Source organism: Misgurnus anguillicaudatus, chromosome 13, assembly GCF_027580225.2.
Source record: "Misgurnus anguillicaudatus chromosome 13, ASM2758022v2, whole genome shotgun sequence".
Classification (NCBI taxonomy): Eukaryota; Metazoa; Chordata; class Actinopteri; order Cypriniformes; family Cobitidae; genus Misgurnus; species Misgurnus anguillicaudatus.
In genome coordinates, this window is record NC_073349.2 from 30,839,621 (window position 1) to 30,867,564 (window position 27,944).

Here is a 27,944-nt window from a genome sequence, read left to right on the forward strand (position 1 = left end):
AATTAACCATAGTTTTACAACAGTTAAAAACAAAAGAACATGGTTACAGTGGTAAAACTATGGTTTGGTCAATGGTAATTAATACACCAAAAACTCGATTAAGCAAGAGATAATTAAGTGAAAAATAAAATATATACATATTGACCTGTTCTGGTAAATCATTTTGGTGTTGAATGTTTAGAAAATTCACCTTCTGTGCATAAGCCTGCATGATATTGGGGGGAGACTGACCTTGAAAGTATCATTATTCAGAAAAACTTCATTTTAAAAGTTAATGTTTTAGACAGAGATATATTTTTGTTGTGTTCAATAACTCACAAGTGTGGTCTATGAATACCAGGTGTAATTTTGGACAAATGTAAAACGACTTTAGTATTCAGTCATTTCATTTTGAACATAAGTAGCGCATTGTAACTCAACAGAACAAGATAGACTTTTGTGTACACTTGTGTTTAGTAAAATATATATGACCACGAATTTGTTAACTGCAAACATATTTTGTCGTTTATCTTTGCAAAAAAAAATATTTAAATTACATTTTCATTTTAAATTTCAGCTTCTTCAAATGTTTCAAAAGCAACTCGACAGTACAAACTTTTATGTTGTGAATAAAAAAATTTTTAACAGTATGAACACTATGAACAATTAAATTAGAATAATATACATTTTCAACATAATGCAACAGTAGCAGCGGGACAAAAGTGTTACGATAGGATCTCCTGACATTTTAAACAGATTTACTTTTATTTTGAAAAACTCTGAGAAGTCAAACTTCAGGATGAGTTGAAGCACTAAACCTATAGATTGATCAGTACTTTAACATATAAAACCAGAAACACAACTCATAAGAAGAAAATATTTATCGCTTTAAGAATTTACTTATCATGGTTGAAAACAGCTTTCTGGACCTACACGCGCAAAACGATAAGGAAATAATGAAGCTCTGTCAAGGGTTGTGTGCTAAAGATGCTGTCATAGTTTGTAGGGATGCACCGATACCAATTTTTTGGAGTATGAGTACTTGCATTTCAGTACTTGCCAATACCGAGTACTTAATAAAAAAGACATGATTTAAATTTACAGGTAAAAGCTTTAGTCATATAATTTAACAAAAAAAAAAACAAGGGATTAGTTTTCCAGTTTGTTGTAAACTCTGCCTTTTTGGACAACACAAGAGGCATTAACCCCTTACACGCCGCTCAAACATAGACATTTATCAGACCGTGGTATCGATCCCCGGTATCGGGGGACTTTTAACGAGTATGAGTACTTTAGAAAATGTGGTATCGAGGCCGATACCCGATACCAGTATCGGTGCATCCCTAATAGTTTGGAAATCAAATGTAGTCAGGGCTTTGAGAAAATCACTTTGTTACTTTCGTCCCGCATTACTTTTTCCTCAGTTCTCCTCTAGTATGAATATGATGCTATACTGAACATGAAAACTTAAGCTTATAAAAAGTATAAACAAGGCCCAATATGAAATACAGATACATGGCATGAGATGAAGAGTCATTGATTTTATTTTTGAGAGAATTACCGATACTTTCAGATTACATAATCCCACCGCACACTCTCTCATTCACAATTACACTAAAGACTGAAGGCTAAGACTCTCAGAGGACTCAAACCAGCTCAGCCAGCACACAAAGAAAAATAAAAGGATTTCATTAAAGCGGAGCTGAATGGGTCTGCCTAAGTAGATCCTTAAGAATTAAACCTACAACCTATACAAGAAAAAATACAATGTGTGATCTCATCTTTCTATACTCAAATATTATATGATCTAAGAGCACCCATTTTTTATTGCTAAAAGATTATTTGGTATAATACAATGTGTCCGCGTGGTTTATGGTTAAAAACACATAATATTATTTTCCACTAACCGTACATTTTTGTAGCTACAGATATCCCTGCCTTCCTCAAACGCTTTAATTTTGTACAAAGCTCATCAATTTGAAAAGCTCTGTGTCCCTGATTGGCCAGCTAATCTGTACGGTGTGATTGGCCTGAATACTTGTGATGTCAGTTGGAAATGTGTTGCTCCTTACCATGTTTGAAGGATTCGCTCACAAAGCAATGCAAACAGGAGTTAACTTACAGGCTGTGAGTCAAAGCAGGAGGAATTATGATAATGTCAGTCTTTACTACATCACTAAGCCCAGGAAGTAAACTGTTGCCTACAATCCGTGATTTAAATTGGAGACGATAACTCCCGTCAGCTTTTACCTTGGGGCTTGTACCTTTTGCATATTGTTAATATGTACTAATACACACACCAAAGGGTAAATCAGACCATAGTTGCTCTTTAAGTAATAGATCAAGTGAAGGTCCACAGGGACCAGAAACAAACAGCAGGGATCAATATGATAGTAGTGATATTTTTCTAATGATCTATTGACAAAATAGAATATTTGTTTGTCGTTTATGATCACAAATGCAGGCATCGAGCTAATCTTCCAAATATGGTAAGTACTGTCACATTTCTGTCACTCGCTTGAGCTATTCGGACAATCATAACGCACTGGATAGCTAAACCAATCGGAGCACGCCACACTTTCTCAGGATGATGAGCTTTGTAGAAATCGATGCGTTTCAGAAAGGCGGGAAATTAGAAGAGCAACAATATTGTACGGCAGGTATGAAGGTAATTTAACGCCCAAAAGATCCGCACGCGCAGGACAAAATCTGCAAGAATGCACCTGACACTGCAAGCATAAAACAAACTTGCATGTGCAAAAACAGTTTGGCAAGGTGCAAATCAAGCCGCAAGCGCAAGAAAACAAGTTCTGCAACATTCTACTGATAATTGTAAGTGTAATTCATGTCTTGTAAAACTGAAACTTCATATTTACGCAAATAAGTATGAACTGTATGCATCTGACCTTAGTTTTTCCACGCTTACACTTTTGGCACGGATTTTGCGCTGAAATACTGCCAAAAGCATTGCAAGTCTGCAAACAGTGGTGTGCAATCAAAAGCACACGTTCATGAACGGCAAATATGAATGAATCGCGCAGAATCTGTCTCTGTGTGTAAAATAAACCAGTTGTAAATGACTTGTTGCATACGAAGGGAAAACTATTTCCTGAAATAACCCGACATCTACTGGTCCCTCTGCGCTTGCAGTTTTGTCACGATTCTCTCACTGATTTGAGTTTGCAAGCACGGGTGGGAAGGCGGGCTATGAAATGAGGCTCCTGATGACTCTCTTGTTTTCTCTTTTCTGATTGGTTCAATAATCCCAGGGGTTCTCTTAGTATTGTCCAAGAGGCTGCAGGAATACTACTATAATGACTTAATACATAAACCTTTGAGCTGGCTGACATGTGTTGATTCTGAATTTTAAGCTGGTGTTTTGTAATATTTAATATATAATAATGTAATTTATATAAATAAGAATATATATAAAATATATAAAAAGTCAATTTTAGTTATGTAGCGTTTTTAACAATTTTTCATCATACCAAAGCAGCTTCAAATAAAATAGAAACAAAGAAAACAGAGAAAGAAAATCAAAGCATGGCAGTTTTTAATTATATAGACTAGGATGGAGTATTTGGTGCTACATTGAGTCATTTCCTATTAAGTAATTTTATAAATAGTAGGCTACTTCATTCCTTGCCATATTATTATGCTTTATGATGGAGTACATGGATGCATTCATTATTGTTAGTAGAACTGTGTAGCATATAATTCCAATTCAAAACTATATTCTATTTAACGTATTTACTAAACAAATTACTGTAAGATAGGCCTACTATCACAGAAGTAACAAAATTATGTTTATGAATGAAGCCATATTAATGAGAGCAGTTTTACTGTAATGTATAAACGAAAGTTTTAAGTAAAAACTAGCAGCAGTCTTCTAGTAAGCAAGACTACAGGCAGGCTACGGTCAAGTGGTTGAGAAAAGTCCTGGCGTTATATTGAACCAATCAGAATAGAGAAAACAATGAGTCATCAGGTGCCTCGTTTCATGGCCCCGCCTTCCCACCCGCGCTTGCGAACTCAAATCAGTGAGAGAATCGTGACAAAACTGCAAGCGCAGAGGGACCAGTAGATGTCGGGTTATTTCAGGAAATAGTTTTCCCTTCGTATGCAACAATTCATTTACAACTGGTTTATTTTACACACAGAGACAGATTCAGCGCGATTCATTCATATTTGCCGTTCATGAACGTGTGCTTTTGATTGCACACCACTGTTTGCAGACTTGCAATGCTTTTGGCAGTATTTCAGCGCAAAAACCGTGCCAAAAGTGTAAGCGTGGAAAAACTAAGGTTAGATGCATACAGTTCATACTTATTTGCGTAAATATGAAGTTTCAGTTTTTACAAGACATGAATTACACTTACAATTATCAGTAGAATGTTGCAAAACTTGTTTTCTTACGCTTGCAACTTGATTTACACCTTTACAAAACATGTAAATTTATTTTACGCTTGCAATGTCAAGTACATTCTTACAAATTTTATCCTGTGCATGCAAATCTTTTAGGCGTTAAATTACCTTCATAGGCAGGGGTCTCCAACAAAGAAAAAATATGTGTTTGAAGTGACATGTGTGTTGCTTGTAATGTCAAAATATGTGTTCAGTGCTTCATGTGAACCTATGTGCATCATGCGTCATGTCAAAATACTTCAAGATATGTTAGAGCCACACGAAGGGCTAAATATACATGCTTTGCATCGAGCGCCCTCAAAAAATTATCACTGTTTTTTGTGACCATTAAGGGCTACAACAATGTATAAAATAATCTGGAGGGCTACATAGTCTACTCAAAACTTTTTTGTTTTACATGTTAATTTTAATTTAAAGGAAACGTTTCACAAGACTTTTTTAAGATGTCAAATAAATCTTTGTTGTCTCCAGAGAACCTATGTGAAGTTCTAGCTTAAAATACTGTATAGATAATTTATTATAGCATGTTAAAATTGACACTTTGTAGATTTGAGCAAAAATGTGCCATTTTGGGGTCTGTCCTTTAAAATTCAAATCAGTTGATCTCTGCTCTAAATGCCAGTGCTGTGGTTGGATAGTGCAGATTAAAGGGCAGTATTATTATCATAAGATCCCCTTCTGACATCACAAGGGGAGGCAAATGTCAATAAGCTATGTTTTCATATGCCTGCAGAAAATGGTTTACCAAAACTAAATTACTGGGTTGAACTTTATCACATTTTCTAGGTTGATAGAAGCACTGGGGACCCAATTATAGCACTTAAACATGAAGTCAGATTTTCATGATATGTCCCCTTTAATGATTTATCATTGTTAAAATGTATATACAAACATAGATAAAAGAAGCCAAGCTATTATATTAAAAATATGTGCTAAATAAATATTATAACTGAGACTAATAAAATGTGCTTTGTGCGGGCAACCTGGTAACAGTGAGCACCATGTTGGAGACCACTGATGTACGGTCTGTGGAAAATTGAACCATAAACCACGCAAACACATTTTATTACACAAAATATACAAAGTAAGGGCTCCTTAAAAAACAAGAAGATTGGATCTAAATGCAGATCAAATTGGTTTTCTTTGCGCAAGATTTGCATTTCTTGCAGATGACCTAATAAAATATTTCAAATGGCAAGTAGCTGTGTTATAAGCAAGATAATGTACAGCCAGTCGGGATGTTTTTGCAAATAAATCCCTTTAAGGTGATACAAGACCCCTGCTGATCACCCTGTTGGGATTTATTTTGCGTTAACACCCGGCCGGCTGCACATTGTCTATTACTTAAATCTCACTTTTTTTCAGAAACCTAACTTATATAATTTATACAATGCCACAAAACAGCAGAAAAGCAAAAAGCTTTAAGGTATGCTAATTCTTTCTGTCAGTGGAGAGACACGCGCAAGCGCATATAAAGTGAAGAGAAATTTCAGGACACAGAGAAACTGTAACATTTGACACGACTCATGCGTCACTCTGTGTTTCAGCCGAGAGAGTCGCCAGCGGATGTTTAACATAATCCGACCCCGTCTGGCTGTCACACATTTACATCTCTGTTTACCGCAGGCCAGGCCAGCAGACATGACGTCTTTACAGACTTTACATTTGTGTTGCACAGCATTATCTGCGGCTCATATTTTGCAGGTAGAATAAAACGAAACTTAATGCAAGTCTGTTGCATTAGTTTCGTCACATCTTACGTCACGGTTCCCCAGACTCCATTCGCTATAATCCCACACTTTTGCCAATATTTTGCTCAATCTGGTTTTATCGGGTCAGGATTAGCAGAGATTAGTCAAATGCCCAGCGGCTGGCATCCGCATGCACTTATTAATGATGTTAACGTCTGTCATAAGCAGATACCTGCTAACACTGTGAAAACACTTTGCAAAATGCAACTGTTTTTCTCGATTTGTATATGGCAATTACACAAACCACAAATACAAATCTGACCTTCAGTCTATCTGTCTGTCTAAACTATTTTTAGCAATGGAATTTATGATTCTTGTCTGGTGGATGATAAAATGGGTAAAATCCAAAGAGAAATATCTAGAGATTTGCACAGCAGGATCTGTATTTCATAAACCTAACAACTACCTCGCAGGCATCCAGAACCTCGTAATGATCACACCAGAGATGGGGACTCGAGTTTGAGACTCGGACTCGAGTGCGACTTAAGTCGCACACACAGTGACTTCAGACTCGACTTGAGACTCGAACCCTCAAAGACTTCAGACTCGACTCGGACTCGAGCCGCGCGACTCGTGAACAATGTTTATTTTTAGGAAACGTCTGATGAGCTCGCTGTCATACCCCTCCCTCCGTTACCTACAACCTGCCCACGACGTAACACGTGACGTATCTGCTCCGCGCGCGCGGCCGCGAATCGAATGCACCGGCTGCTGCTGTCCCACTCATCTGAAGCTTTGGGTAGTGCTGTGACGGATCCGCGGTTCGGCTCGCATGCGATTCGCGGATTAATATGCAATTTAAATAGGGTAAGTTTATCATTAACTTGTTTCTAAGGCTTGCAATTGTTTAATGGTTAAACAATTTAACCGCAAAAAGGCGCTAAATTGAGCAGATTTCTGTACGCACATGCGATTAAGTGTGTCCGGTCCAGCTCCAGTCAGGTTCAGAGTTGCGCTACTTTGTGTCATACTGTGTAGTCCATTAACATACATTTGCTGAATAGAGCAATGAAAAACAACGTAACGTTTTTATGTGAAGCGACTGCTGCATCTTCTTCCTGAAGCGCTCCACCTGTGTTTGAACACGCGTTTCAGTGGCCTCAGTAGTGCACATACAGAGAGAAGTGTTTCAACAGTTAAGCCAACATAAAATCTTTCTTTTCTTGACAGGGCACACACACACAAAATGATCTCACAGTATTCTTTTTCTAATAAAAACATTTTTGTTTATGTCTTAAGAAACCAGTCAGAAACCAATCTGGGCTTATTTTTTCTTAATAAAGAGACAGTAAACTCAATTAACCTACTTAAGTCTGTGTCATTTATGTTAATCAAACAACCCAAGACAAACAGAAAATCACGTCTATTGCTCAAAAATATAATAATAATATTTAATTTGTACAATAAAGACAGTATTATTATTCATTTAATTCTGTACCTAATGCTAATTTTAGACCTTACTTAATGTGCAACTTTGTTCTTTTTTATAAATGTTTATAATTTCTTTATTTGTTATTAGAGTTTTATTTGTTACAACGACACTTGAGACTTGACTTGGACTCGAGCCCAGAGACTTCAGACTTGACTTGGACTCAAGCTCAAAGACTTCAGACTTGACTCGGACTCGAGCTCAGAGACTTGTGAACATCTCTGGATCACACGCTATTCTGACTATAAAAAGTTAAGATAAAATACTTCTTTTAAGGACATTTGACTTCAATTCTTTGCCTTCAATTCAACCCAACAGTTTAAAAGGTCCAAATTGCAGTTTCTTCAGTCTTATGTAGCGTAGCAATAATCTTTTTTGCAAAAAAAAACCTGTTAACCACAAAGCCTTGTGATGCGCACCCACAACCATACATATTACAAAATCATGGCCACATAGGGCTGCACGATTCATGTCATCGTCGGAGACAAAAATGTTTGTCTGTTAAGGGCTTCTGTAGAAATGTGGTGGCACAAAATGGTGACTTCCATGTAAGGGGACCCTCGTGCATGTAGATAAAAACATCTCATTCTAAGGTAATAAAACGATTCATTATCAAAAGGTCTTTATACACCGATGATAATGTAGTTTTGTATATTTTATTGCATTTCTGTCAAAAGATCCTTCTAAAAATTACACACTGCGCCTTTAATTGTGCAGCCCTAGCCACACATATAGGAAATTGACACTCAAGTGTGAAAAAGGAGAACCGTTTAGATGTACTTTTTATGTGGAATGACACCAATGAATATCTTTGGATAAGTTTATTGTTTAGAATAGTCTGTATGTGTGCATCATGCACGCATGCGTCATGCATGACCTTTTGACATGGTTACGTAACACACAAGGTCACATACGCGCATCCCAGGGCTAGTTCAAGAAGAGCAGTTGGTTATTTTTTTCTTAAATGATGATGGTTTTCCTAGATAAGACCCTTATGCCTCGGTTGGCATCATTTAGAGCCATTTTGAAGTTGTAATTTCAAACTGCAATTTGGACCTTTAAACCGTTGGGTTCAGTTGAAGTCCACTATGTGGAGAAAAATCATGGAACGTTTTCCTTAAAAAAAAACAGTTTTTCTCGACTGAAGAAAGAAAGACATAAACATCTTCGATGACATGGGGGTGAGTAAATTATCAAGAATTTGTCTAGTGAAAGTGGACTAATCCTTTAACAACCACTCAAAAATACACTAGCAATCTCACACACACCCAATACATTTATTTTTCATAAAACGTAAACACGTATTTATTTGTACAACCTCATCTCTCCCAATCACTCTCTGAGGATACACTCAGACCTGAGAACAGATGCAGCAAGATATTGAAATACGATTATCCAAATGAATTAACTACTTTGTAAAATAGGTACAAATTGCCATGAAATAGCGTTGCACCCACAAGCATATGCTGTTAATAAATGAGATTCGGAAAGCTGGAGACCGAGTCCTGCGGGGTCTACGCAATACATATTTTCAGTTGAGAGTAAAAAGCTTGAAGAGAAAAAATAAGACTTTGTACCTACATGACTCAGTGAATACAGAGGTTGACCACAAGGCCACTTCAACATCAACATGACTCAAGAGCTTCAATTGCTCCAATCAACCCTCCTTACCCGTTGTTCTCGATCTTAATGGACTCTTTTTCGCTCTGACCCTTCTCTTTGTTTAATTTTGCTCTTAGTTCACCATCTTCCAATGCCAGCCTTCTCAAACTCTGACGTGCCCTCTCTGAACCACATCATTTTGCTATTTCTTCCATGTTTTCCCCAGAGTGCAAAGGACCAAAGCTAGGCAGACTCATTAAATGAATCTGAGTCCAGCCGTTAGTCTGAGAATTCGGGTAAGAAGAATTGGTCTGGCTGCATGCATTACCAGACTACCAGTAAATCAGCTTGATTCATTCAGCATGCTTTACCACAGTATGTAGCAAATGTTACTCCTGGGGTTGTTTTCCTCTGGATGGTAGACCCTTGCCCCATGGATTCTGGTTACTGTGGCAACATTGTCTCTTGATATGAACATTGGCTTAAGGTTTCCAGATGCATTAAAGCTTGGAAATCACAACCCAATAGCATAACTTGTAAAACACTGCAGCATCAATGCTTTAACGCAAGGGAAACTGAATGACAAATACATTATATTTGCAGGCGCTGTTACTGGAAGTTGGGGAAGGTTTTTATCAAACAGCTGAGCCACTTTGAACTTAAACTAAGTATGAAGCCTGAATTTTAAAGGTGCTGTAGAATGTAAAACTGTATTTATCTAGGCATAGATGGATAATACGAGCTCTGTCCATGGTAATAACATATTGTGATTCTCAAACATGATTGTTTCCTCCTTATGTAAACTTTGTGCATAAAAAAAGCCCGCTACAAAACAGACCAATCTCACCATAACACCGACTGTGACGTTACAGTCAAGATGTACGCCCCCAACTTTAAAATACACATTCAATTAAATACAATGTTGTTACAATGCTAAAAACAAAGTTGTGGCCCATACGGCAAAAAATACATTTCTCTGGCCAAAAATATATTTTAAATATATGCTAAATACATATATATGCTTTAAAAGCATTTATTTTTATTTATGAAAAATATACAAAAGTGGCCAAAAAATATATCTGTGAAAAATATGTTTTGTAAACACTATATGCTAGTTAAATGCTATATGCTAGCGTTTACGCTGAAGTCCTACTATCACAGTTGCCATCTCTCGCGAAACAAATAAGTAACTGCAGCTTCAAAAACAAGCCCAAAACAAGCCTGATATTCAGGCCCGGATTGGCCGTAGGGAGGACTGGGAGAATTCCCGGTGGGCCGGTCTGTTTTTTTCCACAAGGCCGGTGTTGTCTAGCCTGGCTCCGCCCTCTTACGTGCTTCCGCATAATTTTCATTTCGCTTCAGTACTACGTCTGGGACTGCTGTGTAGAGTTTCGTTTTCTCCTGCAAAAATCTGCAAGTCCAATCAGCGAACAGAGGGGCGTGGCTAAGAACGATGACGTTGAGCGGAGAAAGACGTGAGAAAATCTATTCGGTCCGTTGTTGCAAAACTGCCGAATATACAGAAGTAAAAGCCGGAGCAAAAACCAGGTTTACTAAGTTTTGATGGTCTGATTATTCGTACTTTTTGTTTCTGGCCGGTTTCGGCGCATGATATACGTCACGACCACATGTTAGCGATCGCCTATGGCAGATCCTGAGTGACTCTGGGCAGATCCAATAGTTTTAAACTTCAACAGAGGACCCTCCTTAACGGAAGTAACGCTTTGAAATGGAGCGTGGCCAGACTCTGTGTACAAATGAAATTAATGTACGAGAGTCTGGTTGGACCAGGCTAGGTGTTGTCATGGCACCGGGTTGAATATTGCTGTCCGTAGGCTGCCAGCACTCACAGCAGCCCCACTCGCATATTTGCGGGTGAGAGATGTCCCCACCGCTTTATGCCCAAGTTTATTGTATCCCGAGTCTCAACCACTTATTGGAAGATATCTTGCATTAGGGTCCATTAAGATCTAAAACGAATGGAAACCGAAGGACACGCCGCTTTCTTCTGCTTTCAAAGCACTCACCTGTGAATACGAGTTTTGTTTCAGACGCATCTATATTTGAGTGCACTTGTCGCATGTCTAGATTTAAAATAAACTTGATACGAACTTGACACTGAAGCGCTGCAACATCTCTTGGCTCGGGACAAAGTCCTTGCAACAAATTCCGAGTCTTCTTAGGCTGTAGCGGATGAACAGTATGCTACTGAGAGTTTTCTGCCCCATTCTGTTCCATAATTTTGATTTTGCATGGTTCATTTGTGGAAAAAAAAAACTTTCGACGTCAGCATTGCTCAAAGGCATCGCAAGAAGGGACAGCGCAAACAGGGCCAGATCTTTAAAACACTGTTCCCCAGTACTTGACAGCTGTCCTATTTTATCCACTCATGGAAGCTGATTGCCTGATACTGTGCATCCAGGGCCCGAGGTCACCAGTGTACATTTTCAGCATGGATACTGTGGCTAACTGTGGTTTGTTTTGTGATAGAATCACAGATGGGCTAAATGGTAACATGAATTTCCAGGTATTGATATTTGCTGGGAGCCTATTCTGCACCTGCACCTGCATCTGTTCTTCATATTTGTTTCAACGGTGCTGTCCAGCTTTGCCTCTCCAGGAGTAATTATATAAGCTGCACGCCAAAATTAACCGCACACACTGGTGATTGATTGGTTGTGTCATTCAAATTGACATCAAGGAGTTTGGAATCAGAAGGATTTATGTGATTACTCTTGGGATAAGTGTACGGAAAAATGACTGTAGGCAGTCCAGCATTTTAAATGTACTCCCATTTTCGAGTTGGAACAATTTGTTGACTCTAGAAAACTCGTGTAAGGTATAAGAAACTCCAGGTACAGTTTATTCACAGTACATCTGGTAGAGTACTTCTGACAGCTGGGAATTAACTTTAGAGCATCCCATTGCTTTAACACAGCAGTCATATATGGAGAGCCATTAGTCCTGAAAGCTGCACTAGCAATTATGGCGTTTCACCGGGTTTGATTAACTGGTAAATTTTGGCATATTCTCTGCACCTCAGTGCACTGTGAGAAAACCAGTTGTGCGAATGGGAAATTAAAAACTCGAGATTGCAAGGCAGTGTTTTGACAGCTTTGCTGGCACAAGGTTGAATTGAATGACACATCACTTCGTTTTGAGAAGAAGGTGAGTATAAAAAGTTTTTCTGTCCAACCATGACTCTACAACCATCAGTTCAGATACTGTCAAGAAACTGCGTCAGTGTTGTCGCGATTGCTTCTGCCGTCTCTCCCTGCATATCCACAAAGTCCAAAAATGTTGAAACAATTTTGTTTAATGAGATACTGATGTAACGCATCACCACACACAGCTGCTTTACCGAAGCGACATCTGTGCTCTCCTCGATTACCAGTGAAAACTGAGTCTCTCCAATATCTTTTAGCAAGTCTTTAAACATGCAGGGGGCTAAGTTATTGCGGAAGAGTGCTGTACATTTTGTATGATGGATGCTCAAGTGGATTACAGTTTTGCGAAATGATTATTCCAATGAGGGGGAGAAGGGGGTGGATTCGGCGGGATGTTTTGATGAATTACACCACAGACAGTGGCTGTTTCTTCAGCGATCTTGCATCCTTGTGTTCTCGCTCTATGTCATCATTAACTGTTGAAGTTCAATTCTCAAGAACACAAGTACAGAGGACGCATGAAAATACCCGGATGTGTTCTTGGTATCGAGGATGCATTGAGTGCAGACTTGCACGCTAAAATATGGGGAGGTCAAGTGACCAACAGGAAGATCGCACACATCTCAATTCTCACAAGTGCTTTCTATGTTCTCGCGACCTTTTGAGTTCGTTCTTTCAAGGTCACCTGGCAAGACCAGTCTTCACGAGAACGCAAGACCGTTCTTTGCGTTCTTGGAATTGAGAAACAGCCATCAGATATTGAGAAAACGGCAACCAAAAATGTAAAGAAAGCGAAGTTGCTTGACAGATTTTCCTAAGCAGCAACCATATTTTTTAAATAAGCCCAAAAAAACACAATCCGTGATTTTTTACAGCGACTTGCCAAAAAATGAAGCCCAGAGTCGCGTATTTTAAGCAGACTTGGCAACTCTGTCTACTATTGACGTTACAGTTACGTTTTGCAGGTCCATACTGAAAAAACACAAACTCACCACTCAGATACGTCCATTAACAATCTCCAAACAATTGATTATTCCTCAAAATCTTTATAGTCTTCTGATACAGACTCAAACATAAGATCTGTTTACACACACACAGAGCTACGGAAGGAGCTGCCCTGAGAAACAGCCAATCAGAGCAGAGCTCAACATTATTATTCATGTCATGACCCTTTCAAATAAGGTAATAATAGACCATTTCATTCACATTTCAAGGGCAAATCCTAGGGTTGTAAATGTAAAAAACGTTTCTGACCATTTTTGCCACATACCTTCTACGTAGATATCAGAGAATAAAATGCTTTCTTTGGCACCTTTAAATTTCCTGTTTTCCTGACATTTTTCAGATATTTAATTTAAGTTAGTTTGGGATTACATAGAGAGACAACTGAACTGTAAACCATTGCGACATGTTTAAGCTGCTTGGAACAAACCATTTGGAAACTTGTGAAAAAATTGCACTTGTGTAAAGTGAGCATGCTTTTAAAATGCATGCCATTAAAAGATTTTATTAACCTATTAAATACTAATAAATAAACGCTAACTATATTTAGTGTAACATTAACCAGATTTTGCCTTTGGTGGATTTGCTTGTTTCATCATCACTCTTTCAGAAAGATTTTAGATGAAGATAGGTAGGCTATAAATAGACATCTTAAACATATACTTTAACAGTACTGTATAGTACGTCAGATAAAGGGCTTTCAAAAGGCACACACACACAGAGAGAGAGAGAGAGAGAGAGAGAGAGAGAGAGAGAGAGAGAGAGAGAGAGAGAGGTGCTTTCTGTGTCTCACGTTCAGATGTGCGCGTCTTCGTGAGTCTCCACATCGTGCACAGATTCACATCATTCCCACATCAGACTCTGTATTGTGAGGATATCGAGCTGAAGTTTATTGTAACTCCAGGACTCTTCGGGCTGGTTGAGGGTTCGAGTCTTCGGCAGTATGAGCGCGGATTGCGCGGGTTATTATAACGCGGAGAACGTGTTCGTCAGCGCCTTCACCTGCCCCAAACCCGAGAGCGACGCGCGCGCGATCTTCTGCTGCGGGTTCAATGACGTCAAATACTGCTGCGACGATCCCAACAGCTTCTTCCCGTATGAATATGGATACATGTGGTGGCTCAGGTAAGATGACCAGAACTTTACCAAAGATTTACCACGGTGACAGTTCATCAACAGGTGTCAAACTTCACCAATGTCATAAATAAATAAACAAACTAACAAAAACGTTTTTTTTTTTTTTTTTTTGATAACGTTATTTTATCAGCTAAATCAAACGTCTCACAAAAGTGCATTTTGGTCTGGTTTTGTTTTCGTAGTAAACAGAAGTGATATATTTAAGATTTTTTTGATTATCTAAAAATTATTAATACGATGCTTTTACTTTTACAACGTTTTAAAAGTGCTTTTTTTGTTAATTTTTTTTTATTTAAGGTGTGGTTTTGCTGCAACATTACCTAATTACAACCAAAATACAACGTTGTGAAAAGTTGTAAAAACGTTTTGTGTCTGCTAGGATGTTACTGTTATGTTACTGTTTGTACAGATTTGTTTGTCTGGAAAATGTGTGTTGTTTTAAAGGCATCTAGTTTATTTTTCGTGTTCGGTATAAAGGTAAATGAGCATATTACAGCAGGATCGAAATTAGACATGGAAAGGTGTTGTCAGGTTTGGTGACTCATAGAGGAAAGTGAGAATTCTTCCACAGTTCCTCATTTATTATTTCATTGTGTTATTAACCACTTTAAATAGCTTCAGTCATGAGATCAAACTCTAAGCTCTTCATTAGATTTTAATTTGATGACTGTTTTTACACATTGACTTAATAATCATGGCTATTAACTGAAAATGAAGAGTTTTTAAGAGACAGTAGATCTGCTTCAAGTCAATATAATTCTGATGCCACAACCCACAAGTGATTTGTAAGATGAGCTTTGATTTGAGCTTTTTGACTTTTAAAGTGTAAAAGGTATGTATTTATGTTATGTGTTGTTATATGTGAATTACAAGCAATATATTTTATTACACAATTATATACACAAGTTTATTTACACTGCAGTTTTTAGACAAAAAATATTACATTTATGCACTGCAAAAAATGATTTTCAAGAAAAACAATTCTTAGTATTTTTGTCTTGTTTTCAGTAAAAATATCTAAAAAAAAAATCTCAAATGAAGATGCTTTTTCTTGATGAGCAAAACGACCCAAGAAAATAAGCCTGGTTTTTAGACCAAAAATATCAAATTTAAGTGACTTTGTGCATAAAACAAGCAAAAAAATTTGCTAATGGGGTAAACAAAAAAATCTTAAACATTTTCCTCAAACACTAAATTCAAGAAAAATTTGCCCATTGGCACAAAATCACTTACATTTTATATTTTTAGTTTAAAAGATATTTTTACTGAAAACAAAAATACTAAGAATTTTTTTCTTGAAAATCTTGGGAAAAAGGTGTAATTTTTTTCTTAAAACTTAATTCAAGAAAAGTTCAAGAAAAAAATCTCCCATGCATTGGCAGATTTTTTGCTTGTTTTATGCAAAATTCACTTAAATGTGATATTTTGGTCTAAAAACTAGACTTATTTTCTTAGGACATTTTGCTCATCAAGAAAATGCATCTTGATTTAAGAATTCTTAGATATTTATATGAAAAACAAGACAAGTAAGACAGTCATTTTTTGCAGTGTGTAAATTATTTACACTGAAATGTGTATGCAGTTCGATAATTAATAAGGTCAACAATTTTAGGATTCATCATGCACTATTCATGACTGAAGTGGGTACAGAAACCACCTGCTGTCAGGTGTTAAAGTGTGCACACATGTGGAAAGTCTTTATTGCAGAAAGGTTGCTCTTTAAAAGCTCACTGAACTGTATGTATCAACGTGATTTTAAATGCATCTCTAAAAAAGTCCTTAGCTGAAAATAATAGACACAAACGGGACAGTTGATGTATACATGTCAGACAAAATGGTTGAAATAGGTACCCCAGACTCCCCAGGAGTAGAAAAAGAAACCCCTAGGAGAAAAACCCTGTGGGCAAAAAGTCCTAGGAGGGAAAAAATTAAAAATTATATTTTTTGTAATGATCAGACACATTTTGTTCTGGTAAAATAATGAAGAGACGGATCAATTTTCCTTTCACAGTCAGCTGCAAGACTTTAAAGTGTTCAGTTTAAAGTGCTTCTGTGAAAATTCAACAGTTTTCTGCACATGGCACTTTTGATGTGACATTTCACAGCATGACATTTCAGAAAGTCTGGAGACAAACAGCAAAGTTGCTGATGCTGTTTTCTCCGAGTGTTGTGAGGTTTTATTCACAATGTTGGATCTTTTCCTTTTTGTCTGAGTTGTTTTCTGAACCTTGTTTGAAGGTAAAATGTTTTTGGTATAATGATTTTCTCTCATCATTGACTATTGTCATTGTTGCAGTAAGTTTCACTCACATTTTCTTAAGAAGATCTGGTTATAACATTCCTGTATAGCTCAGTCAGTAGATCATCACTGTAAAAATATTTGTTGCAATTATGCAGCTGTTTGGCAGTACCTTACTGTAGATTTAAATGTATGTTATTTACTTGCAATGAAAGAAATGGTTGTTCTAATCTATGGCATCTCTGTGAAAAACAACAAAGACACCTGCACACGAATTATAAATGCTCCAAATATAATTAAATAGTGCAACGTTTCAACCTTCAAGTCTTTATCTGGCACCTGAAGGTCGAAACCTTGCACTATTGAATTATATTTGGAACAATTTAATTATTTTGCAGGCTTTTTTAACCTAATTTTGGGTGTTTTGGATGTGTAGACTTAATAACCTTTTATGCATCTTTATTTCACCTTGAGTCTTTTAGAGATCTGCTCAACCTACGCATCCACATTTTGTCATTATTTGCTCTTTTCAAACTTGCATGAATTTTTTATGGAAGTTTACCTTTAAGCATCTAACAAAGAAGTCTAAAATGCTCAGAAAGAGCACAACACATCTTGCTCTAAAAAATTGGATTTAAAGAAAAACATTCAAATTATGGAAACTATGAGTGCTGCAAATGTGCATATGGTTTGCAATAACTTAATGATCTTTAAAAATACTTCACAAAGTTATCAATAATACATTTTTTTAGGTTTTTTAGGAGTCAATGCAGATAGCGCATAGACTCATGAAAGAGGGAGAGAGATGTTTTCTTTTCTCAGAAAGATTTATCTTTGTTGTAAAATTTCTATTTAACCTCCTACACTGCAAAAAATTATTTTCAAGAAAAAAATTCTCAGTATTTTTGTCTTGTTTTCAGTAAAAATATATGCTTAAATTAAGATGGTTTTTCCCTATGAACAAAACGACCCAAGAAAATAAGTCCAGTTTTTAGACCAAAAATATCAAATTGAAGTGATTTGTGCATAAAACAAGCAATAAAATCTGCCAATGGGGGTAAGCAAATTTTTCTTGAATTTAGTGTTTAAGAAAAATGTTCAAGATTTTTTTGCTTACCCCATTGGCAGATTTATCGGTCTACCTCTAAAAAAAGTGTAGTTTTTAGACAAAAAATATCATATTCAAATGAATTTGCTTAAAACAGACAAAAAAATTGCCTTCGTACAGAGCCACTCCTTTGTTATCCTGGCTGTGTGCTTCGGGTCATTGTCATGTTGGAATACTCAGCCTCAACCCATCTTCAATGCTCTAACTGAGGGAAGGAGGTTGTTCCCCAAAATCTCACAATACATGGCCCCGGTAATCCTCTCCTTAATACAGTGCAGTCGCCCGGTCCCATGTGCACAAAAACACCCCCAAAGCATTATGCTACCACCCCCCATGCTTCACAGTAGGGATTGTGTTCTTGGGATGGTACTCATCATTCTTCTTCCTCCAAACACGTTTAGTGGAATTATGACCAAAAAGTTATATTTTGGTCTCATCTGACCACATGACTTTCTCCCATGACTTCTCTGGATCATCCAAATGGTCATTGGGAAACTTAAGACGGGCCTGGACATGTGCTGGTTTAAGCAGGGGAACCTTCCGTGCCATGCATGATTTCAAACTATGACGTCTTAGTGTATTATCAACAGTAACCTTGGAAACGGTGGTCCCAGCTCTTTTCAGGTCATTGACCAGCTCCTCCCGTGTAGTTCTGGGCTGATTTCTCACCTTTCTTAGGATCATTGAGACCCCACGAGGTGAGATGTTGCATGGAGCCCCAGTCCAATCCACTAGATTTAGCTTCTTCCATTTTCTAATGATTGCTCCAACTGAGGACCTTTTTTCACCAAGCTGCTTGGCAATTTCCCCATAGCCCTTTCCAGCCTTGTGGAAGTGTACAATTTTTTCTCTAGTGACTTTGGACAGCTCTTTGGTCTTGGCCATATTAGTAGTTGGATTCAATGTCGTCCCATCATACAGCCCTACCTCATACCATGTTTAAATTTTTTATGAGTCCATATGGTGGTACAAACAGAATTGGACTTGACTGATTTATAAATTCACAGTCTTTCTCAGTTAAAAAGGTCCAAATGATTGTATTCATGGGTGTAGACATGATAAAACTGTTAACTCTTTCTTTCTCTTTCTCTCTGTAGTCTGGGGGCTCTGGTTGGTTTGTCTATCGCTGCTGTGGTCCTCTTAGCCTTCATCATTATTCTTTGCGTGCTTTGCTACCTGTTCATCGTCACTAAACCCAGAGGCCTCGACAATGGACTGCCTCTGCGAGCTCCAGGTATGATTAACACATGTGCATATACCTGCACATTTTTTTAGTATTATCAAAGGCTTTCATCTAAAGCAAATTACCATTGGAAAAAACACCCACGCACAAAAACATTTATCAGCCTCCGCTTCAATCTGGAAATCTTATTCAATTAAATCACTTATGTCAGAGATGGAAGTATGCAAAAAAATGTGAATGAATGAGTCATGGAGTTTTACTAGCAACCGGTTCACTGCAAAGTTCAAGTGGTTCAAAGCCTAATGGATGAAGCCATAAAGACTCCTGTGAAAACACGTAAATCTCTGTGATTGGGGTACGAGGTGGTCTAAAAACAGCCCTTGTGTCCTCAGAGTGAAAATTGGTTTTGTAAAGTGTTAACAAGCTGTCTGAAGACTTTAATGGGATTTTTGTGTCTATAACGATATATAGACATATCGAAGCTCAGGTTGGCACCAGAAATTTTCCAAATGTCAAATTGATGGCTTGTTATGTGCGTGAAAAGGTTTCAGGCTAACAAGTTTCACACATCAAAAACCATCATTTCAGTGAGCAAAGCTAATGACATCGTTCATGTTTTATCTGCTTTACTGTACCTTGAATCAATGTAAGTACAGAAATAATAACCAGACAAATGGCACATTGCACAGCACAGGCATCAATAATAAACGTTTTACAGTAAAACTTTTTTTAACAGCAAGGCTTTGGTATCATTTGTCAATGGACCTGTGAATTCTCTGTCAGGTGATCTTATGGTTTACTTTTAAATGCTCTTGTGTCATTATTTGTGATTGCAAAGATATCTGTATGTTTTTTTCTCAATATGAAATACACATGTAAGCTACTCAATTTCGATAGCAAATGACTGAATCATGTTTACTTAACATTAAAAAATGCTTCATGTAGACATAAAACGATTTTCAAATAAAAACAATTTATTTAATCCACCCTTTGATAACTTTTATCTAACTTCTTCAAACAATGCACACTGACATGGAGGTTAGAATCAAAAGCAGACCATGGCATAAATCAAATATAATGCCTTCAGATCAAACAACATTTAAAATGGTACAATGGTAACCTCCTAAAAAAACACCTACATGGCCTTTATATACTAATACAACATAACACTAAACATTAATATGTCTTCTCCTGATTTAAACTTGATTAAAAATACATAAAATAGTACTTAATTTCTACATTTACTCTTATTATTCAGTCTCATGCAAAGCATGCTTGGAACTGGAAATCTCTTGGCTAAATTTGAAAAAATATCACATTGAATTAACGTTTAAAATAAGTAAACTGGAAGAGGAGCAAAATGTATTATTTTGAATGTTTGATATACTGATATACTTGATAATCATGTTCTTTCAACATGAAAAGCCAGAAATTCACATAAAAAAGATGCAACTACACTGCAAAAAATGATTTTCAAGAAAAAAATTCTTAGTATTTTTGTCTTGTTTTCAGTACAAATATCAAAAAATTCTTAAATCAAGATGAATTATCTTGATGAGCAAAACGACCCAGGAAAATAAGTCTAGTTTTTAGACCAAATTTAAGTGATTTTGTGCATAAACAAGCAAAAAATTCTGCCAGTGGGGTAAGCAAATTTTTCTTGAATTTAGTGTTTAAGAAAAATGTTCACAATTTTTTGCTTATTTCATTGGCAGATTTATTTTATTTATTTTTTGCTTGTTTTATGCACAAAATCACTTAAATTTGATATTTTTTGTCTAAAAACTAGACTTATTTTCTTGCTCATCAAGAAAAAGTATCTTAATTTAGAATTTTTAGATATTTTAAAGACAAAAGATTTTTTTTCTTGGAAATATTTTTTTGCATGTGTTTGAAACAGAAACTGTATCCATTGCGTTAAATCAAAATTAATTGTTTAAATAAAGTGAACAGAATTGAGTGTACATTGACCTGCTTTTTATCTATATTTAATCTTTCATTAGTTGTTAATATGAAGAAACTAACTCTGCTTTGTTTAATGTTGACGAGACAGACTAGTTGTTAACACTTTCATTTTTGATAGTTGTACTCAAACAAATAAAAACATTTTGTGTCAAACTGTCGATAATGTTTTTCACATTTCTTTCAACCAGCAGTTTTAAAATCCACTAACACAAATGAAAACTGAAAACATCTACAGGGAAACAATCAATCCTTTAGCTGAGTTGTAAACATGAACAGTTTGGCTCACCAGGTTCCTCATTTCTCCACATACGACAACATTCAGTCTGTGTGACACAAAAATAGGACTGCGGTGTGATATTGTGTGCAGCTTTGTCTCCCGTGACATTTTTCTCATTGTGCGGTAGATCCTCTGTGTCCTTTCATGCGAGTTTACGAACACCTCGTCTTTTACGGTTTCGTTTCTTTCTATTTGATTAGCAGATGAAAGGACTGTGAAAATCAATGTGTTAAGACGTGAGCCATTTCGCTTTTCCGTCATTTTCAATGCCTTGTATGTCTTCCTTCCTCCTGTCGGCCCCAAAAAGAAGATGTGAAAGAATGATACGGAAAACCTTGATTACAAAATAGATATGCGGTTAAAGTGCAGTTTACAGAGTCTGGGTATTTGCAGAAAAAAAACATTACTTCTTTCAGAAGCAGAATACTTTTGCTTTGAAGGTCCATTTTTTATATTTTGCTACAGAAAGTTACGGGATGACCCTCACGATATATTGGCAAACTTAAAGAAATAAACAAGTTGAAAAGAAGCAGTGCGTTTTCTTCATGTATTGATTCTCTGAGTTTTTCTATTGTAGAAGTCTTTTTGTAGTGCTATAAAGACCTCATAACACTTGACATGTGTATATATCATAAAGATGCATTGTTGTGCAAAAGGCAACAGCTGAGTTTCCATCAAAACGTGAAGCAAATCTTTTAAAAATGTGCAAAAAGAAAAACAAAGAAATGGGAATTAGGTGCGTTTCCATTAAGTTCTTTGAGCGAATGATGGTATTGGTAACATATAACCAACAGTAAAAAGGCACACGTAGAAAATGGAGACAGGACTGCATAAAGTCACAATTTGGCAAGTTAGTAATTTATTAGCAGCGCAGCTTGTAATTGCTAAACTAAATTCTATGCACAGAAAAAGAAATGAAGAATTTTTAATGCAGGCACTAACAGCAAGGGCGTCATGATGACGTCGAACCCCATGTATGGTAAAGACAACATCCGCTGATACAGCTAGACAATCAGTCATGTAGGTGTAATATTCGCTACACCAGAATTTATTTAGCAAATGCATTTCCAACTCCCATTATTCGCATTTACTCTTTTTTTGCATATAAGTCAAAAACGTTTCCGTTACTCGTTTCTTATGCAATTCTTCAAAAAGCACATAAAATCAGTGTGATGATGTTTGCCTGTCCAGTAAAATAATAAAGCATCACACCTGTTATTACTTCTATTTTATTTTGGGAAATTAAAAGTTACATGCACATGCTAATATTTCCGTAATCCTTTATAACAGCAGGGGTTTTGTTTATTAGGTTTTATAAAAGAGCTTTTATGAAACCTAAACAAAACTCCTGCTGTCAAAAATGCTGGCTTTTTTATTTTTTTTTAAGTGCAGTCATTTATGATAATGGATTATTTTTAACTACTGTAAGCCCAGGGAACCATAGTGTCCTTGAGTGAAAACTTTAATTACTCAAATTAATTAAGAAATAAAAATGTTTAATAAATGCGATATCATTGAGCTCATCTGGTAATTCCATGCTTCTCAACATTCACACATTTATCTCCTGTTAGCTTGGGTGAAAATGATACCATTGTGTGGTATAGTTATAATTAACACTGCGTCCAAAATCTCATAAATAATAATAATAATAATAATAATAAGTTTTATTTATATAGCGCCTTTCCAGAGCTCAAGGACGCTTTACATCAAAAGAAGAAAAAAACAATTTTAACAAGATGACAATGATAATGGACACAAAAGTACAGAAGAGACAAAGGCAGGTCCAAAAATACAAACCGGGAATTAAGAGGCAAAACATAACATTCACAGAGAATTTGGAATGAATACAGCAGGAGTAGCATTCAGAAAACAGGTGGGTCATACTGTGAAAGTAAATACTGAAATAAATGAAGTACCTACTCATCCACCATTAAAACAGTAGGTGCTAATATGAATATGGATAGTATGGATGAATGTGGACGTACTACATCCTTCATAGGCCTTTCTCTTCTTGTCATACAATTCGTAGACACTTTTTCTCTTGCGACCCTTAAATATTTTGAAAAAACACGGCTTCAGTTAATGGCTGAAACCATAGCTCACCACACATACACTGTAAAACCTGATAAGTTAACTCAACTTAAACCGTTTGAGGAAACCGATTGCCTTAAACCATTTAAGTTTTAAAACTCATACATATGAGTACTGTAACTGTAAATTATAAGTGCATATGACAAAAAATGTTTGAGTTACCTTTACTCAAAGGTATTAAGCTTGCTTAAGTTCATACCACTCAAATGGCTTTAGTTCACTTAATACATTTTATTTAGTTCATACAACTATATAGCTACTCAAATGGTTTGAGGAAATGATTGCCTTAAATGGTTTAAGTTGACTTAACTCAAATGAATAAGTTCACACAATTATATAGCTACTTAAATGGTTTAAGGGAAATCGACTGCCTTAAATGGTTTAAGTTGATTTAACTCAAATGAAGTAAGTTACATAAGATCAGAAAAAAATATTATTATAAAAAATGATGACAGAAAAGGGTGAAATTATTACAATTTATTGAACAGTCATTTATTTTACAAACATTGCTTTAGACAAAAAAAGTGTGCTGTTCAGTCCAAATTCACATTAAAACTAATATTAGATTTACACATTCCTTATGAAATAAATCAACTATTCCTTTATGACTTTAATAGACTGTCCAAACAGGAATATTTTAAAACAAAATCAGTGTACTGTCCCTTAATTCAAACAACATTTAAACATTATAGACATACACTTTTTCCATTAAATTTCCAAATTACACAGGGTCACATTTGTCTACGCCAAGCAGTGAGAAAACTCAAATATTATTTTTTCACTGACAAAAATGTGGTGTATGATGAGTAAATAAATAGGTCCACTTGTAGTAACATTTCTTTAGTTTTTGTTGTGTTAATGACGGTTGGTAGATGAAAGTCAGTCAGCCCTTCTCAATGGTAAAGACGCATTCGTACTTACCTGTGAGAAAACACAAAAATGTGAATAAATGTTCCACTAACAGAACTGTGATATACTAACAACATAATAAATGAATGAATAAATGCGGTAACGTTACCTTTAAAAGGTCTTGAATGACTGTTTGGTGGAGAACAGACAGACAGACAGTCAGCTAACGTTAGTCCTTACTGAGAGAGAAAACACACAAATATAAATTAATTTTTCACTTACAGAACTGTGGTGTACTCACAACATAATAAATTAATGAATAAACGTGGTAACGTTACCTTTAAAGGGTCTTGAATGATTGTTTGGTTGAGAACAGACAGACAGACAGTCAGTTAACGTTAGTCCTTACTGGGAGAGAAAACACACAAATATGAATTAATTTTTCACTTACAGAACTGTGGTGTACTCAATGCACATTGATCAACTAGGAGGACCAATAGTCTTGATGATCCACCCGGAAAAAGAAAATCTTCCATTATACCTTTAATAGATGTATTTGCATTGAAATAGATCCGGATTACGGCTTTCAGACATTTTTATTAAAACAATGCCTCTCCTTCTGATAATAGTTTCCCCTTCCGGGGGCCACAGGATAGTAAAGTGTCTATCGGGTGAACACTTCAGGATCATGCCTGAAGTAGTAGGTCATCCGGGTACTTTTCACCTACTTACTATGAATACTATGAATTCGGACATACTACTCGCCTCGCCTACTATATGGCATAGAAGTAGGCCCAATGGTTAAAGAGTCTTGTAACCCAAACATTTGCCCCATTTGCTCCCTGCCGCTGCAGTAATTGCTGCCCACTGGTTTCGTTGTTTGTGTTCACTACCTACTAGGATGGGTTAAATGCAGAGATCACATTTGGAGCATAGGCAGCATACCATTTTTCCTGCTCACTATTACTGCTAAAAACAGCTTTTGTTTGTAGAACATGGACAAATGCCGATTTACATTTCTCTATTTTTAAATAGGACTTTCTAGTTACTAAGTTATGTGCTTTTATCTGTAGGCTCTGGTCCCAGTCCTCCGGAGGGTCCGTGTCAGTCCAGCGCACCACCAGGACCGCAGGGTTTCCGCAAACATTTCATGAGGGGAAAACTGGACTGTGACAACCAGCCACCTGACCCGGACCGCCTGTTTCAGCGATGCTTCATGGCTACGGTCACCACCATAAATGTAGAAGGACCTTCATAAAGCACTTAATGATGTCCATATAAAGATGATGTTTTATATAGAGATCAAAAGACTGACGCAAGCCTGTGGTTTGTCGATTCCTGCTGCAATTCTCTTACTTTCACTGGGGGAAAGTAAATGATAACAATGAATTTCTTCAGAAAAAGAGACAAAAAAGTTGCCTTTGAACTCATTTTAAATGATCCTCGTGTTGATGATAGTTGCGTTTTCTAAGAAACAAACTTTACAACAATCAAAACTTTTTTGAGAGTCATTAATTCAAAAGCTGAACATAAGAAGTGAAACATATACATTTGGATGTGTCAGTGGAAAATTCAGTTATCCTTGACTCTGACACATCTGAAGTGATTTGTTTGAATGTCTCGCCTGTGAATCCAAAGACTAAAACTCTCGTGTAAGCTCTTTACATGTTTCAGATTCCTGCTGTTGCTGTATCTCTGGTTTTAAAAGCTCATTGCCCCGGCACATCTTCTGTCGTCTGTTGTAATGCTTTCAATGGCTTTAATTCAGTTTTGCAAGGTTGCATCTTGTTTCTGATCATACTGTATGTGAGCACAAAGAAAACCTCATCAAGTAATTTCTTGTGGTTTGTGCTGTTATCTGTAATGTTTTAGGTCTGTTTTACACATGTATGTAAACTGATGAAAATGCACTGTAAACCTGTTTAACAATGTAATATCTTGCAGCATAGGCTTTTATTAAGCAACATGATGGATTTGCACTACAAACTTTTTTGTATAAAGTCACCAGTCACGTTTGATGAAGTTTCACATGCATGCAGTCCTCAGTACAGCACTGTCTGTTCATTAAATCAGACTGAAATCCAGACAGCTGATATCGCTGCACTTTGGGGTTTGGGTTCGAGTCCAATAATTTGAAATGTAAATATGGTTTTATCTTACCGTATGTAAATTAGACTTCATAACTCCTGATAATTTCTGTCTGAGATTAAAGGAGCTTTTCAATTTAATAACTTGAAGAGATAAGGTTTTTTTGTACTGAGCCCCAGCTCTGTTTTTCCTGTAAAAACACGACCACATGCTGCAGATTAGATCTAAGGTGTCCTTATGTTAGGAGTATTGTAGCATTTTCACAAAACGCGTTGTTTTTTGTGTTTGAGTGTCTCTTTAAATGCAAAGAAAGTTTCTGTTCCCCATATGCAAAGATTAGGGTGTCAAGCGCTTACACATGTGCTTTGGACTACATTAAAACTACATGGGTCTCTGGCAGAGGGTTAAACTACGGGCTCATAAGGCAGAGTCTGTGAGCAGTTATGGGTGGGGCTTAATCAATGTGACATCACATTGATAGGGTATCCCCAGCAGCCTGTTTTGTGCAACTGTTGTGGTTTAAAATTACACAAAGTAAAAGGAGGTATTTGTGTAATAACAGGATGTTTCTGCACACACACTGGTGACTCATTTTCTGATTGAAACATTTAAAAGTGCATTTTTTTAGGTTAAGGGGACTTTAAGATCGTGTAATGTTTGACTTGTTTTTGCTTGTTATAAATGGTTTATACTTTCATCTGTCAGATATCATGATGCTGTTTGTTTTATTGATCATGTCTGTCGTGCAGACACAGACATTGTAAGTGAAGATTGCCTGTCGATGTGCCTTTTTTAAGAAAAGTATGATATATAATGTTTCATCAACAGTACTGGGGCTGTATAAAATTCAATGATCATCTTAGTGGACTGTAGCTTTTGTAAAATTGCATGAGTGTTTGTTTATTTTTCTGTGATTTATTTTATCTCATCAAAAATTTATATTACTTAAAAAACCATTGCATAATGCATTAAAGATGTTTTTCTTTTTCTCTTCCGGCCTTGTGTGATTTTGGCAGTGATTTCAAAATAACTTTATTGTGTTACACTGTGTACTACAGTAAGTGCTCACTTTGCCATATAAAACAGAGTATATATGCTGGCCATTTGCAACTTTTCTTTTCTAAAATCCACTTATGACCATAGTTGTATTTCTACCAGAGTTATAATTAATTTTATCTCAAGCACTTTTTACCATCTCTGATCCTTAGATCACTTTTGTATGAAAACCAGCTCTGTATTGCTATGGCAATAACCATCTAGCAGCCTGCCTGACATGCACTTCTACAAAATTATGTTGCACATCTAAGTGCACTGCAACAACTCCAAATGCTGAGATAAACTATAATAATTTTGCCAAGTAAAACTTTCAGGATGCTGTTTAATGTTTTTCTTGAGCAAATATTTATCAGAGCAAATATAGAAAGTACCCAGATAGCATGCAACCATTGAAACAATGTTTAAATTGTTGATTTGTCAATGTTAATACCATTGAATCAATATCACGTTTGGACCCTCAATTAATATTGAAAAAAGAGTGACATTTCAACAAATCGCAATTATTGTGATCAGTGTTTGCTTTAGTTGGGCCCTTGTCTCTTGTGTTTTAATGGTAAGTTATGCTGTTAAAGCAGTGTTTTAAAATACATCTGTTA

At 36.4% G+C, this 27,944-nt stretch overlaps 2 protein-coding genes across 2 annotated transcripts in view; one reads left to right on the forward strand and one right to left on the reverse strand.

Annotated features, from left to right (window-relative positions):
* The window catches only part of slc1a7b (solute carrier family 1 member 7b), a 64,142-nt gene extending 49,855 nt beyond the window's left edge, over positions 1–14,287 (reverse strand). Inside the window, exon 1 of the mRNA XM_073875581.1 lies at positions 14,149–14,287. The gene's annotated coding sequence lies outside the window, so the exon portion shown is untranslated. The remainder of the gene's footprint in view (positions 1–14,148) is intronic.
* An 11-nt stretch (positions 14,288–14,298) lies between these two features.
* Positions 14,299–27,382, forward strand: LOC129431447 (protein shisa-like-2A). Its single transcript, XM_055189359.2, has 3 exons — positions 14,299–14,480; positions 18,937–19,073; positions 25,278–27,382. The coding sequence occupies exons 1-3, from the start codon at positions 14,299–14,301 to the stop codon at positions 25,460–25,462; spliced, it is 504 nt and encodes a 167-aa protein (XP_055045334.1). The 3' UTR covers positions 25,463–27,382.
* The last annotated feature ends 562 nt before the right edge of the window (positions 27,383–27,944 follow it).

Bases quoted from the DNA above. Each gene is read 5' to 3' on its own strand.
- LOC129431447 (XM_055189359.2), top strand. From the start codon at position 14,299: ATGAGCGCGGATTGCGCGGGTTATTATAACGCGGAGAACGTGTTCGTC. The intron at 14,481-18,936 runs GTAAGATGACCA...TTCTCTCTGTAG, and splicing joins GGATACATGTGGTGGCTCAG to TCTGGGGGCTCTGGTTGGTT. The intron at 19,074-25,277 runs GTATGATTAACA...TTTTATCTGTAG, and splicing joins ACTGCCTCTGCGAGCTCCAG to GCTCTGGTCCCAGTCCTCCG.